At 34.8% G+C, this 15822-nt stretch overlaps 1 protein-coding gene and 1 long non-coding RNA gene across 5 annotated transcripts; both read right to left on the bottom strand.

The window, feature by feature from the left end:
- Positions 1-785: 785 nt before the first annotated feature.
- LOC147482741 (uncharacterized) lies at positions 786-5763 on the bottom strand. Of its 4 annotated transcripts, XR_015205057.1 has the most exons (7): positions 5282-5763; positions 4999-5055; positions 3963-4024; positions 2415-2689; positions 1920-2002; positions 1589-1648; positions 786-925 (listed from the first exon to the last, which is right to left on the bottom strand). It is a non-coding gene; the product is annotated as an uncharacterized LOC147482741 (long non-coding RNA). The 4 variants fall into 4 exon arrangements; XR_015205056.1 differs by lacking the exon at positions 1920-2002 and having other exon boundaries at positions 5282-5760; XR_015205059.1 differs by lacking the exons at positions 1920-2002; positions 4999-5055; positions 5282-5763 and adding an exon at positions 4678-4978 and having other exon boundaries at positions 3963-4018.
- Positions 5764-13412: 7649 nt separating this feature from the next.
- LOC147482740 (WPP domain-interacting tail-anchored protein 1-like) lies at positions 13413-14936 on the bottom strand. Its single transcript, XM_086577715.1, has 2 exons — positions 13708-14936; positions 13413-13477 (listed from the first exon to the last, which is right to left on the bottom strand). Exon 1 carries the CDS (start codon positions 14666-14668, stop codon positions 13988-13990), a length of 681 nt encoding a protein of 226 aa, XP_086433841.1. The 5' UTR covers positions 14669-14936; the 3' UTR covers positions 13413-13477; positions 13708-13987.
- Between the last annotated feature and the right edge of the window lie 886 nt (positions 14937-15822).

Raw genomic sequence — 15822 nt, 5'->3', positions numbered from 1 at the left:
ATAAGTAGAATGAGAAAATGGGCGTCAAAGGAAGACAGAAATGCATAACTGCATAAAGTAAAATCTTCCACTTCAAAGAATCATCCACTTTGCTTCTCAAACCCTGCTATTTTTAGTTGGAAAAAATGGATGTTTTGTACCATGAACTTTGTTGGTTTTATAACTTTGGGCCAAGAACTCTTTTTTTGAGCAAATTGGGCCATGACCTTTCTTTTTTTTATTAAGTTAGACCACCGGTGTGTTTCCGTCACTTCAAATGCTTATGTGTACTAACGGATGTCAATGTGGCTTAATAGCAGCTTATGTGGCGCTATTGGAATAGACATCTAGGAGATGTTGCCAAGTGTAAACTCAGTCCCCACTCGAAATAGACTCTTCCCCCAGTTCTCTCCTCAAATCTCTCATTCTATGTGCTCGTACAGCCGATAGAGAACATGAAAAGGCCGTAAAATCGTTAAATAAACTCCGTGAATCTGTATCGATCCGGGGCGATTCAGTGGAACGAGTAGCATTTTATTTTAGTGAAGCATTATACAGTCGGATCGATATCAGCAAAAGCAGTTAAAAATTTGCCAATGTTATTCGACACGAATTCAGAAGAGCTTGTTCTTTCTTATAAATTAAAGCTTTAAATGATGCTTGCCCTTACTCAAAGTTTGCTCATTTAACAGCAAATCAAGCAATTCTTGAAGCAACTGAGACAACTACTCATATACACATTGTTGATTTTGAAATAGTTCAAGGTCTTCAATGGGCAGCATTTCTTCAAGCTTTCGCCTTCGGGTGTCCGTAAACCGAAGTTTAGTCCGTATTTCGGGTATTCCAGCACCGGCTCTTGGGAAATCTCCGGCTTCTTCGCTTGTTGCTACTTGTAACCGGCTTCGGGAGTTTGCAGAGCTTCTTGGATTGAATATTGAGCTTGAACCTATTTTAACACCAATTGAAGAATTGAATGAATCGAGTTTTCAAGTTAAAGGAAATGAGGTACTAGCTGTGAATTTGGAAAAAATGAACTCTTTCTTAATGGAAAGAGAAGTATTCCTCTGGTTTCATTCGGAAAGGTAGGGGATAAATAAAGAAGATGAACAAGGACCGTTAGATTAGATTAAGTGTTGATGGGCCAGATTAGTTGGTGGCATTTTAGAAATAAAAAGGCATGGGCTTTTTCGTCACTTTTTTCTAGGAACAAAAAAAAAATAGTAAAAATAGTTGGCTTATTAGGTGTGCACTTCAACAGTGCCACATGAGCATTTGGCTGGACACCTATACATCCGGCACGCCACATAAGCATGTGAAATAACGGAATGGTAATGGTGGCCTAACTTGATAAAAAAAAAAAAAAAAAAAATGGCCCAATTTGCTCAAAAAAAAAAATTATTGGTCCAAAGTGATAAAACCAACAAAGTTCATGGTACAAAACATCCATTTTTTCTTTTTAGTTAAGTGTTTGAGACGCGGTCATGTGGTATGACTCAAAATTCAGCACTAATGAATTATATAATTATATCCATCATTATAGGAATAATTACTTTTAAAAAAAATAATAATAAAACAAAACAAAACAAAAAAACTTGGACATGGAGAGTACCCAATCTGCGAATAAGCTTTCCTTCTTGTTTGTCTTGAACAATGCCAATTGGAATTCTTCCTGTAAGATGATTATATTTTAGTATAAAGCACATTCATTACATGATGGAAAACAGGTTTTATGTGCACCAAAAAACATTTTAAAATGAAGTAAGGGTAGTGAAATTCTCGTCAAGTTTTAGATACAACACTTTGTTTACATGTAAGGCCAAATTTTAGTATGAAATCATACCCTATGAGTAGGTCAAGTCAACTTATGATACAACAGAAGAGAAGAGCAGTCAACCTAATTATGTATACTAGATAACTTGGGCAATTTGGAATATATCTACCTTGTTGATTAGGCCATCATCAATTACAGCATTGCTAATCTTCTAAAACAACTCATAGAGCGCTTCTATTTCACTTACACTAACTGTGATAAAAATAGGGGGAAAAAGGAACAGAGGATGAGCAAAATAATCAAGCATAAATGGCAACAATATTAAAGGAAAAATGCATTGGCTGGGAACAAAGGATCATCTTGAGAATATAATTAGTAGTTCGAAACAAAATTAGTATAAGTAACTTTGATAGTAACAGTTTTTTCACTTTTTCGTTTATAGCCAAAAGAAATATCAAAGTGACATTTGGTGAAAAAATAATCTATCCTTCATCGTAAAAAATACAATGGAAACACTTTTGCATGTGCATATGGTTTTCAGTAGCTTTATGAATTCAAACATTATATAAGTGAAAGTCTCGAAGTCTATAATCCTATCATGACATTCAATTTCACTTTTTGTGGGAATAAGAAATGAAAATAGAAAAAAGATTGCAAAACATACAGACTGTTTCGCGGGCAAGAACTTCAGGATCTTCAAGTCCCCATGCTGGTTTATACAAATTGACATCACAACAACTTAATATTTAAGCAAACACCTGCATAATCCCACCTCCTGGTTGCAAAAACATTGGCTGCCGTTTAAACTAAGACGAAAGTATATTACTGCTTCTATCAAGTAAACCCCAAACTACATCAACACCATATCAAACCAAAGTAGACACTGTCGAGCTGCTCAAGTGCTTAAATATTCGAACTTTAACTTGAAGAAGATGACGCCTTAGATGAAAACAAAAAAAAAAATCAATAGAAAAAACTTACCATATTAATAACAGGAAGAGGAGACTGATTTTAGATCTTATAACTCAATCAGGAAAAGATAAGTCAAATGAGATAATTGCATCATGGGTGTTAATATAATTTTCGGTTTTAGAGTTTTAGCTGTGCTTTTCTACGTGAATTCAGAGGCGGAGAAAGAAGGTTTTAGGGGACTTATGGGGTTTAGAATCTTATTTGTTGGGGACTCACCGTATAATTCTTTTTTTCTATCCTTATTTCCTGCGAATTTTTTTCCCTCTCCTAATTTCTCGTGAGTAATTCTGGGTACTTAAAATTTGCTTACGTGAACAACCTCAGAGACCAGGAAAAGGGACTGCTATTATATATATATAGAAATTAGAGAGAGTGAGCGAAACGGTATGCTTTGCGGTTATTAATATAATTTTTGCGCATTTTTCTTTTAATATTTGTTAAGATGACGTGGGGCTCTGAGAACATAGTAAAACACAACACTATTCTTGGGACTGGTTCTCTATTTCCAATGTGGCTAGAAGTCAAGATTTCTGCCTCAAAAGCTATCATTCCTAAAATGGTAACGATCCTAGTTCCATAACAAAGTCCTTTACTTGGGCTCAAATTCCCAAGCAACATAATAGGTACTCCAACCTTTAATTGAAGAACATGTGTTAGTTGACACACCAAACATTTCCAATGTGTTTAGAAATTCAGTAGGATACAAAATTAATAAACCAACTATTGCTACGGAATCAAGACTAATTGAGTATTGTTTATAACCCTCACCCCATTTAAATGTTTTGCATGAACCAACTATTCTTTCCATTACTATGGGATAGTAATTAATAAACCTGCTGAAAAAAATTACCCAAAAACTACAGGTGAGTGTGTGAATGATAAAACAAAGAATCACATCTTTTTACTAATTCAATTTCTCAAATGAGAGAAGTAAGCATTGCAGTAAGTATCTATATGTTGCATGTGTCTATCCATTGGAGGAATCAAGTGTTGTTGCTCTTTACTTCTTTTACTGTTTGAAGTAGAAAAGTTAATATGCAGTAAGAACTGATAATTAATAAGACCAAATGGAATAATAGTTAAGTAAATGAAGAACAACAAAAAGTACTATCCAATGAAGAAGTGAGCAAGGTATATGAGTGGAGGTTATTTAAAGCATTTAGACCTTGACAAAGGACTGCAACTTAAAAGATATGTCACCCTAATGTACTCGAAAAAGCATAAAGTCATAGATACGTACATGTTCATCAATCAACAGAAGATCCAAGCTTATATGGTGGTTGCCTTCATTTTGATCTGCAACTAAAAAAAGATACAAACATGCATATCAATCAACTCTACGATATCTAATACAAAGAAGAAGAGCTGCTATAAACGAAACAATACAGTGTTGTTAAACAATAGTACTAATCAGGAATAATTAATTGAGCATACTTGAAAGGAACATTCTCGCTAGAATATTGCTTGGCATTTTGTCAAACAACAAATGGTATAGAGAAAGTGTGGAAGAAGGAGAACAGAATGGGATGGAGAGAAGAGAAGAAGAACCTACCTAAAGAGGTCGTTTTCTCTATTGTCGGGAAGAAACCGATTCAAGTTTGATGAAGGAATCGCCATTTATATATATATTTTTTTATAGAAAGAGAGAGTGATGAATTGACTGATAGTGAAATGAGAAAGAGGTTCTGGGGTTTTTGTTTTCGTTTTAATTTCCTTCTGATTTATCGTAATTAGTCTAGACACGTGGACACTCTAGACACGCTTCCTCAATTGAGGAGGGTAGAGCTAATATATATATTAAGTTGCATTAACACTGTACTGAAATAGCACCCAACCTCTTATCAAGCAATGAAACGAAAATAATACCAACTCGGAGCTTGTTACAAACCAAACTATTTGCGCTAGTAGTTGCCCTTATTAGTGATTAAGGACTTTCATTCCGTTTTCAAACTTACATGTTCGACTTGAATATTTCAGCAATGAAGCATATTCTAAACGTGTCCATCACTACTGAGCAGCACCCAAACTCCAACTCATCGTTCATACCCAAAGGAAACAAATAAAGATAGATGTATCAAGACAAATTGGCTCTGAATTTATTAAAAAATCGACTACACTGTTAATACATAGTAGAATGACTGATGCAAAGTTCATAGTAGAAAAGTGCTTTTAAATTAACCAATGCCAAATGGGCTCTTAACAATTCAAATTCGTTGAAGCAAATAAAACAATTTTAGGGAATAATAGAATAATAAATAGTACGGGATTAGATTTACCTCTGAAAATTGGTTTAAGATGATGCTATAACTGTGCTTATTCCAAGATTCCCTTAACTGATATTATGGGAAAAAAAATTAGTTGAACAGACAAAAGTAAGTCGATCCGTATCATTGACATCTTAAACATCAATAACAAAATCTAAAATAAAATGATATGCATGTTGCACCTCCACAGAAAAGATAAACGAAAAAGAAGAACTACAGGGAGGGAGAAATTAAAAAAAATTAATTAATTATTTAATTGTTTAAAGAAAATATGAAACTGGTTTAGTGATTATACCTTTAAACACCCAAAGAACAACTTCTTCTCAGAAAATTAAAATGAGAACATCAAATTCAGAAAGTATTTGTTTGACCAATTTCTGAAACCTTTCTCCAAGAATCCGAAAGAACTACATTTATAGAGTTGTGAATAGTAAACAAAAAAAGGAAGAAGGCGAAGAATCTCATGCTCTTGAATGGAATTTAATGGATGAGTAATTGGGAAATTAAACTATGGAGATAAAATGGGAGATGAGAATAATAATGTAAAACGAATGCAAGTCTTGGGGAGTGGGTTTTATAGTGGTACAATTAAGAGGAGCGAATTGAGAAGACACCGGCCATGAGAGGCGTTTTAGGCAATCAAGAGGAAGAAGGAGAACGCAAGAGAGTTTAATTGGTACTGGAGCCTGGAAGTTCGCAGGTCTATTGGGGCATTCTTTTTTTCAATAAAAATTGCATGTAGAGCCGTTTTTAGTTTGGAAATTAAATAAGGTAAGATGAATAAACAGGAATTTCCTTTCGAATTTGCTTTTTTTTAGTCATTTAGACGCCCAAACCCACATTTACGGGGCTTAATAGTTCGTTTAAGTCATTTACACAACATTTAATTTATTAAGTAAACATTTTTAAATATCATTGAGAATTAGTTTCAAAGTGGTTTCAAAATGATTCAAGCCATTCATCTGACTCTATCAAACGCAGATCCTTATGAAAACCTGACCGCCCTTTGTCTTGCCATTTTGTTTTGTTATAATAGGCTAGGTATTACCCGTGCTTACGGCCCGGTTGGTTATTAGGTGCTTATTATGTTGTTTGTGACATTAATCTTGGTACACCCTAGTATTTTCATGTGTGGCCTATGTGGAAATTTGTAGAGTTATTTTGCATTAGAACTACATGTTGGATGTCATACGTACTTCCGTGGTGTTGTGGATGCTAGTATGTGATAACAAATGCCAAAACCCAAATTGAAGTCATGAATTTAACGCAATTTCATCCACTATACTCTCAACAATGGATAGATGTTCACATTTAATATTAAATCTAGGTTTTTCTTCATTCCTTTTCTAAATGAATGGAATGAAATATCTTTTCTTTTGCATATAAATATGTAAACCAAAGTTTCACATTTGAAACTCTACCAATGTTGAAGAACAGGTGGTATGGAAAAGTATTTTCAAATTTATTAGTCACTGCCTATAGTTTCTGTCACAGCCCGAATTTCTAAACAATTAAAAAAATGAATATTTGAAATATAAATATCTCAAACATCACTATCTTCAATTGTCTAAAAACCCAGGCTATGACGGGGTGGATACTACACATGCCAAAACCGAAAACCCACATCATAAAATAATCTTAACAACAAAAATAATCTCCAAAATTCTCTTTATTACTTTATAAAAAAGTCTATCTTCCGTCCTAATAAAACATCAAACCACTCTAAGAATAACAGGTCTTCAACATCGTATTTTCATGTCATATGAAAAGAAAACTACGTTATTACATACTTCCAAAAGATCAGACCTAATAAAAATAATCTCCCGGACTGCTCCAGGCAAGAATCCAAATCACACACCGCGGTTCCACTGCCTTCCACCTATGTTCCCAAGAACACACCCACGTTGCCAAAACAAAGCAAAGATGGGTCAGGAAAATGGAATTTGCTGGTATGAGTAGGCTAACCACATATAAATATTATCATACTTTAATTATCCAAACAACACTTTAACTCTATCATAACCTAATCATTCTCAGCTGGGAAGAAAGGTAGTTCCGTCATCTCAACCGGCATAGTTTCTTCCCAAGCAAAAACTTCCATTATATTAACTCATTCTAATAACTCGTTTTAATATCTAAATAATTGAATTTCAACTTACTGATATCCACTACTGTATAAGGGTAGGACCGCGTCCCTGCACAAAATATTATTAAGTCTTACCCTCCTGCAAAAGAAAGTTAGAACTTATATATAACATATGTAGATATTCTATAGTTATTCAAAAGAAAACCCAAACACTCGCATAATCAAATTAATACCACTAACCCGCAAGGCGAATACCTTAGTTCCTCTCTAGGGCAGTCCAAACAATCTGGTCATTCATGGCACATTCAATAAATATCCGGGTCATTCATGGAACATTCAATGAATACCCCTATATAACACTAACGGGCCATTTATGGCACATTCAATAAATACCCACCTAATATATGACATTAGCAGTCATAAAACTCAAATTCCAAAACTTGAGACGTAGAGAGTTCTTAAAGAGGTGGTAAATTAGTTTACGCATTATTGAACTTTATTGCATATAATATTGCAGAGAACGAAGAAGTATCTTGTTTCATATATTTTTGGTTTACACGCTATTAATTACCGATGTCTAAGTGTCATAGCGTTGTATAACATAAAAACTGAAATATCACATAGTAGTTAATACACATACACACGTATATATAAAGGTCTTAGCCTAAAGCCAAGCATGCTAATAGCCCTAGACCTATCCTAATAGCCCAAATCATAATCCGAGTTAAAAGGTCAAATTGGGTCAACTGGTTAAAAGTCAACTCTGGTCAACAGTCAACAGTCAACTCTAGTCCTAAACCGATTTATCTAAGCTGACCAGGTTCAATAATTTAAGCCTTAACCCGCCCAGAAACTGGTTTAGCCCAACTTGAAGATCCACTTAAAATACTATGGACCAGCCCCAAAAACCAAGGCCCGAAATCGAGGCCCAAAAGTCTAAATCCTTAAAGACTCACCTTAACCCATTTTAAGTCAAATGGGTCGGCCCAAAATAAAATAGAAACTGGCCCAACACTGTATTTAGTTTGGCCCAAAACAAATATATAACTCGGCCCAAAAACTAAACAAGTTAAGGCCCAAACAAAACCAACAAGTTTCGGCCCAAGGCCCACAAAATAGAACCAGGTCGTCTTCTTCATCTCTCAGCTCACCAGCAGCTTCCACTACGAATTCCGGCCACCACCAGCCATCTATCTCCAATATAAAACCCGTGGTTTGACTCCTCACAAAAACCCAATCCACCGATACCCTCAAAACGCGATTTCCTTATACTGAAAAAAACGGGATCGACGCCATTAATGGCTGCTCAGAGCCTCACAACACTCATACCATGATTTCCACCACTACCAATCATTCCCCAACGACAACAACTCATCTATTCTTCACCAAACAACAACCAACAACCAAGGAAAATACCACCCTTCAAAAATCGCGGTATTGACGCCATTAATGGCGGTTCAAAGTTTCACAGCTCTCATATAACAATTCGACCACCACCAATCAGTAATTAACCAACACAATCAACATAATAACAGTTCACAATATTTTTCAGGATGAGGTTTGTGCGAGCCGCCACCATTAGCACCTGTTCAAGCTTTTTCCCAGCTTCAACAGCCCAACCCAATCACCGATTCTAAACCCCCGACATCAACCAAATCAACACAAACAACCCACAGCACAACAGTACAACAACAATATAACAATCCCTGAAAATTTTGGTCCTTTTATGAAGCGCCAAATCACAGTAGAGCCAATACATAAGTCGACCACTGTTTTTTTATAGCAGCCATCATCGATTCAAACACCACTCGTTTTAAGTTTTCCCGAGACAGACATTTATTCATAATTGTATCATTAGTTAACACTAAAAAGTATACAGTCTAAAACTAAATCTTAAAACAAAGAATCAATAGTAAAAATCATGTTTTCCAAATTTCATGCAATCTACAATAAACGAGAACTTTATAAAAATATGAAATATCTACTCACCTGTAGCGCTCTCCGATTATCAGCTAGCTAACAGAAGAACTCTTCCTTTTCTTCTTTCAGTAAAATCCCATTTTTCTGTATAAAACTCTCGCTATGTTTTTCCCCAAAAACTCTACGTGAGAAAACTCACCGAAAAACAAGGACAACACTTATCTATTTACCTACGGGCTTTTATCCGTAACTGCTAGATATCCTATATCTATTTTATCTATTTTCATTATTATTATCTTTATTATAATTATCTTTATTATTATTATTCTTAGGAAAATAAAAGAATAAAAACACGGGGTGTTATAGTTTCCCTGGAGACTACAATTGAGGTGGAAGGAGATAGAAAGACATGGCAAGTAAGAGTATTACACTTTTACATAAATGTCGTAAAACGCCTATTGTTGTCTGCTTAAGATTAATGTCAATCATTTATTATTATTATTATTATTATTATTATTATTATTATTATTTTAGAATTAAGCTAGGGTTAGGCAGACCCCCACCTGTATTGAGTCAACTATTTCGTACATAAATTTGTCCTCTTGCATCATCATTTACAATACATACATTGCAATCTATGTCAATCATTTATTATTGTGTAACACCAAACCAGAAATTGTTGACAACACCTTTTATTATTAGATTACTAATCTCCTGAATTTCAAAGAACACTTATTAATCTATGCTTTGCATGCATTGTGAATTGTTGGAAGACTCAAATTGGTTTGGTTTGCCAAAACCACACACGCATTCTGGTTTTGTTGAGACATTTTCTTTATTATTATTTTTTTCCAATCGCGAGAGTCGGCTTTAGGTGAGCTTTGTAAATGTATTCGTGTATTGTTAAGATTGTTTGATGACATGGAAAGCCGAGGCTGTGCATGGGCTTATAAATCAGGTATTTGTCTTCACTGGAAGTAAGAACTTTATTGATTGTCTCATCAGGTGCTTTGGAAAGCTTATCCATTATGCCAATAAACAATGTTTAGATAAAAATAATCACAGAAAATTAGAGCTAAACTTCAAACACAAAAATCACAAAGAACTTGAGAAGTTTAGAGCATATGACATGCATCATTTCTTTACATGACTAAGTAATTTGAATCTCAAATGTTCTTTTGGGTCTAGTAAGCCTAAGACTCGAAAGAATATTATCAGACAATGTTTAGATCAAATGCAATAGAGTGCCCGATCAAATTGTAACTAAGATTGAGAGGATGAAACTATGCATGTGAAGTTCAAAGAAGGGATGCCCAACAAACTAACTTGTTTGTTACTTGCATCTTGGTGTAAACCTAGAAGTCCAAGAATTAGAAGAGTACATATTTGTTTGAAGGTTTAATAGTACAAACGTCCTTCAAATATAAGATATTTTATCTGCTTGTTGCTTTAATACTTTTGTTATGTGGCCACGCCAAAAATTATAGGTGACGTCTAAACTTTGGCCTTTGACACTCCCCAACGCACAAATGTGAGATTCAACTTAGTGTGCCTTCAAAAGCATTGCCTTCGCATGTAACAAACTACATACAGAACAGCCATAACCCATTCACAATTTATTCACCTCTACACTTCTCCTTTCCACTACTTAAAACTATCTTTTACCTTCTCAGCAAATCACACATGAATAGATTAACGCCATGATTTCTTGCTCTGTAAGGCTATACCAACATTCAACTCTATTAAATGAAAAGAATTTGACTAAATGCAATAAGAAAGTGGGCATCAGCCACCAAGTAATGTTTTCTTGCTCTATAGCACCTAGAAAACTACAGAATAAAGGAACCCACACAACTGACATAAAACATGGAATTAAACATAGGTTCAAAGCTTGAGTTCAGTAGGCCACACACCTAAGATTATCTCTTGTTGAAGTAACTGGATTGAGTTCTAAATATATATATCAAGTACTTTAATAGCCATGAGCCATCATTAGGTCTTCCTTCCATTAAAGGTACTTGAAGTCTCACCACCACCTGTGTAGAACTGCAGCATGCTGAAAATAGAAGCAGATCATAAATTATGGCGTAATGTAACAATGGTTCTAGGTATCCACTTGACATGCCTAAAGTTCTCAGCAATTCATTAACAATGGTTCGGCACTGAAGTCCTTGAATAGCTTTCGTGTAGGATAACTCTATTTTATGGTTGAACATTTTGCTTGCTTTGTAAGAAAGCATACTAGATTGTCACAATTCATTAAACTAAAACAGTTATGGAAAGCATACCTGATATTCAATTTTTTCTTAAATTAGCAAAATTTTTATAAATAAAGCAAAAGAATTACAAAGGAGCAAGTAATGAAGTACATGAATCAATCAAATAGTTAAAATTCAAACCTAAGTGGGAGCTCCATTTTCGACATCCATATGGGCATACATACAGTGTTATGTACATTATGTTGTCTTAATCAAGTTGCACGTTTAGCTATTTCGTGATTGGTCTGCTATAAAGTTCGTTCCCCTCCTCCTTGAAGTTCTCCCATCCTTGATTGAAGTTCCATGGGAGTTGAGTAGTTCAATGACCAGAGTACTACTGCAGCTAAGCCAGATCAACTCTCTTTAGTGCTTCTTCATTGCTTTCTGAGATCCCACAACATTCAGCTTTGAAACCGGTGTTCCTGCAGGTAACCAAGATGAATTCACAACTGTAATTTCTAAAATTAACTACATGAACTCACACCCATTTAAGGTCTGAAGCCACCCATAACTTTTTCTTTATTTAAACGTGAATAAAATGAGGGAAACTATTTAAACCATTGCTTCATATATATACTTCAAAAAAAAAAAAAAAAAAAAAAAAAAAAAAGTACTGGATAATGGGTTGTTGCAATTTTCAATCCATGAACTTCGCAAAAAAATCTTAGCATGGATTGAATGTTATAATTACTTCAACTTAAATGTTTGTTTGTTGCACATGTGCTATTAACAATTAACCAAAGTCTATTTCGACAAAAAGTAAAATACATATTAATGAGTACATAGATTGTACCAATCTCAGCAAGTAAATTTTTAGATCATGTACTCCCTGCCACCTATTTGCACTGACGCTTCTCATTTTTTGCTCGTGATGCCCAACCAATTAAATGTAGTATTCTTTGTTGCAGCATCATGAGCCTTCATATTGGTTAAGAGTCAACTTTTTATCCAAAGCCTTAAATACGTGAAACTGTTACAAAAAAGAAGTTCTACATTTAAAAATAATAATAAGTCATCATCTTCTAATAAATTGCGAAGATTATATCCAAAGCCTTACATACATGACACAGTTGCACTGTTACAAACCAAGGATTTTGCAATAAAATAATTATTACAAATTAATAAGTCGTAGTCTAGTCTTTAGTTTCCTAAAAAGAGACGTGCTTAAACATTGCACCTTGATGGGACCTTTAGAAAAGATAGTAAATCTGCAAGGTTGCTTGAGTCACTTCACAAATTGATCTTGATTCTTCCACATACAATAAGCTACAGGATAGCAGACCCAACTACGTAAGGTAGATTTTCCTTATTATATTATTCACAACTTGAATTTCTTTACTGAGTCTCACACTACCTCCATTGTTTTGTATCCTATCTGTATGCACCGTTATAATCCATGCATATTATTGTTCTAATGAACATTGATATAAGTTCAGTTGCATATAGAAAAAGCTTTAACAACTTCCTAATGAAGAATTGTGGTGTATTTGTGTGTGGGTTGGAGGATGTATGGAACAAATGTTAAGTGTATTTGTGGTGTACTGCATCTTTTTAACAAACAAATTATAAAGTTATAAAACATGCAACTGAAATGAATATTGTATGAACCAACTTCTTCTAAAATCCGGTTCTACAATCACAGTGAATCCAGCGATAAAGAATTATATTGAAAATGTAAAAGAAAGTGTGCCAATAAAGTCATAAACACTATCTGGTCCATGTAATGTGTTGAGTCGATCTAGTGTAAAAGCAATAACAATATAGCATAGCTTCCATTTCTGGGCTATTATAAACGCAATTAAGTTGTCTAATATACCATAGCTTTTTAGGTTGTGCAATGCTTGTTAAACGAAAAAGGACAAACCTATATTTTAAACTTGAATCCCCAAAGCAACCTCAAATCACCTGATTTAAAAAAAGAGTCTTTTTGAGTTATCCCCCCAAAGATATGTCGAGTTTTGTGTTTAACCCCCAAAATTTCAATCATCACAATTAGACCCCCAATCTGTCTCAGAACTCTAAAAATACTGTTTATTTTTTTCATAATACCCAAACTACCCTTTCAAGAAAATTGCAGGAGCAAATTATTTTCCTCCCCAATTAAACATGGCCCACTCCAATAACTTAGATTAAAACCCCCAACTTAGGGTTTTTGAGTTAATTGACCATTCAAGGGTTGATCTGGTTTCATGGACAAGGTCTTGTTTTCTTCTATTAATGAAGATATCTGCATGAAAAGTTCCATTTCAAACAGAAAAACAGTATGAGAATTGCAAATCCTAGATGTTCACCAAACACGTATCATTGAGACTCTTCCATAGTATATCACAAACTGCTTACTTCAGAAATTATATTCTAAATGTAGAGTATTATGAAAATGTGACTTGAAAAAGGAATACACGGTCTAAAGACACATGACAGAGAAAGTACAAAAAGAAGATGCAAACAATAACATGCCTGCTTATGGAGTCGTTCTCTCTCTGTTGCTAGTTGCATCGCCAGATCTGAAATTGCTGTAGCCGTGATGCTGATCTCCTTTGCAGTTGCTGTTTTGTCATCATCAGCTTGATTCAAAGATATCTCCAAACATTTCATCCTGGTTCTTAGAAATTTCAGCTCGTCATTAAGTTCCAAATTAGCTTCTGACAACAAAACACACTTTGCTTCAGCATTCTCAGCCCTACTTTCAGCTTTTGAAACTCTGGATTTTAAATCCTTAATCAAATTTCCCATATCATCAATTGTTCAGCAGACTTTGCTGCTCTTCACTCGCATCTGCAGATGCTTTTGCATGTTGCAACTCAATGTCGGTTTCCCTCAGCTTTTTCTCAAGCAAACTGACTTTCTCCAAGGTGTTACCATGAATCCTTAGTGACTGAAGCTCCTCATTGAGCTCCACATTAGTCTCTGTCAACACTGCACACTTGGCTGCTAAACTCTCTGCCTTACTCTCTGCTTTAGCTATATTTCGTTTCAGAATGTCAGTTACTTTTTTCAGTTCACTATGTTCAGAAGCTAAAATGTTCCGTTGCTCCTGACTTTCTTCCATAGAGGCTTTTGTGTTTTGTAGCATAGTTTCCGAATCTTTCAGTTTCTCCTCAAGTGAGTGCATCTTTTCTCTCAAATTAGATGCCTCAGAATCAGCGGTGGCTTTTAAAGTGTTAGTCTGCATAATGAAGGAATTCTCATGTTCTGAACTGCTGGTTTCCACATTCGATAACGAAATTTCTTTCGTTCCAATCTGTTCCATGTTATTTTGAAGCTTTCTTAAATCTCCTTCTCGCTGAAGTGAACCATTCAAATTGAACTTAAGAATTTGGTGGTGCTGCATTATTTCCTTTGAAATTCCCATAAGTAACTCGGCAGCAATTTCTGCTTCAAATAACCTTCCCAAAACTCCCTCTGCTTCTTCTTCCATCTGAGATAGTTCATGTTCTGCAAAGCATAACTTTTTCTTGAAATACTGATACTGCAATAGAGTAAGCAAAATAAAACCCTAAGTTGGGGGTTTTAATCTAAGTTATTGGAGTGGGCCATGTTTAATTGGGGAGGAAAATAATTTGCTCATGCAATTTTCTTGAAAGGGTAGTTTGGGTATTATGGAAAAAATGAACAGTGTTTTTAGAGTTCTGAGACAGATTGGGGGTCTAATTGTGATGATTGAAATTTTGGGGGTTAAACACAAAACTCGACATATCTTTGGGGGGATAACTCAAAAAGACTCAAAATGTTAAAATGCTCCTATTGAGATTTTTTACTCTCATAACAATGCTTTGCTTGCCAGTCTCCGCCTCAAGTTTCTGCAGAGGGTTGCATATCTTAGCGATGGTATTTACCCTTTCACTTTAATATTCCTCGTTGTTTAGTTGTCTACTGCTTTCTACCGGCTCTTGCCCTCTTCTCTGAACATTATATTTTAGAGACTCTTGATCCAATATTCCTATTGTATCGTTTTACAAGATATTTAATGTTCGAAATATACTTGTTTCGTGATTGCATTTGAATTATTAGTTAAAAGAAATTATTTTTTTATTTTTTTATTTTTTTTATGTTTGGCTGTCTGGGTGGCTCACCCTCACTCAAATTCCTGGCTCCGCCACTGTATGCAACGTACTTAGGTCCATTTAACACTTGTATCAACATACAATTTTTTTTAACAAACGTATCAATGTACTATGCCCAATTTCACAAAAATAGTAATATGTTAGCATACGTAAGTTAAGTGATGATGTGTCCGTTTTTTCCAATTTCATTTTATTTGTATTTTCCACTCGGCATACTACCTCAGCACCCGAAACTGACCCATATAACCCGTTTTCATCATCTCTTTCACCCATTTTCGAACCCGTATTACCTTCAATTTTGTAACAGAGTTTCACATCTTTGATTTGGTAATCATATATAGACACAAAAGCAACCTCCATTACTTAATTAATAGAGTTTTACACGTCCTTAGACTAGACTTACGGATAGCATCGATCAGCCCATACAAATACCAAATTGTATGAAGGTACGAGTTCAAATTTGGATATCATTCAGTGACCCAAGAAGGTTCATGAAAATAAAAATCAA

This window comes from Coptis chinensis, chromosome 8 (genome assembly GCF_015680905.1).
Source record: "Coptis chinensis isolate HL-2020 chromosome 8, ASM1568090v1, whole genome shotgun sequence".
Taxonomy (NCBI): Eukaryota; Viridiplantae; Streptophyta; class Magnoliopsida; order Ranunculales; family Ranunculaceae; genus Coptis; species Coptis chinensis.
Note: the sequence above shows the minus strand (reverse complement) of the source record. Positions and strands in the feature narration are given on the sequence as shown.

Excerpts from the sequence above, each read along its gene's own strand:
- LOC147482740 (XM_086577715.1), bottom strand. The coding sequence starts at position 14,668 with ATGGAAGAAGAAGCAGAGGGAGTTTTGGGAAGGTTATTTGAAGCAGAA.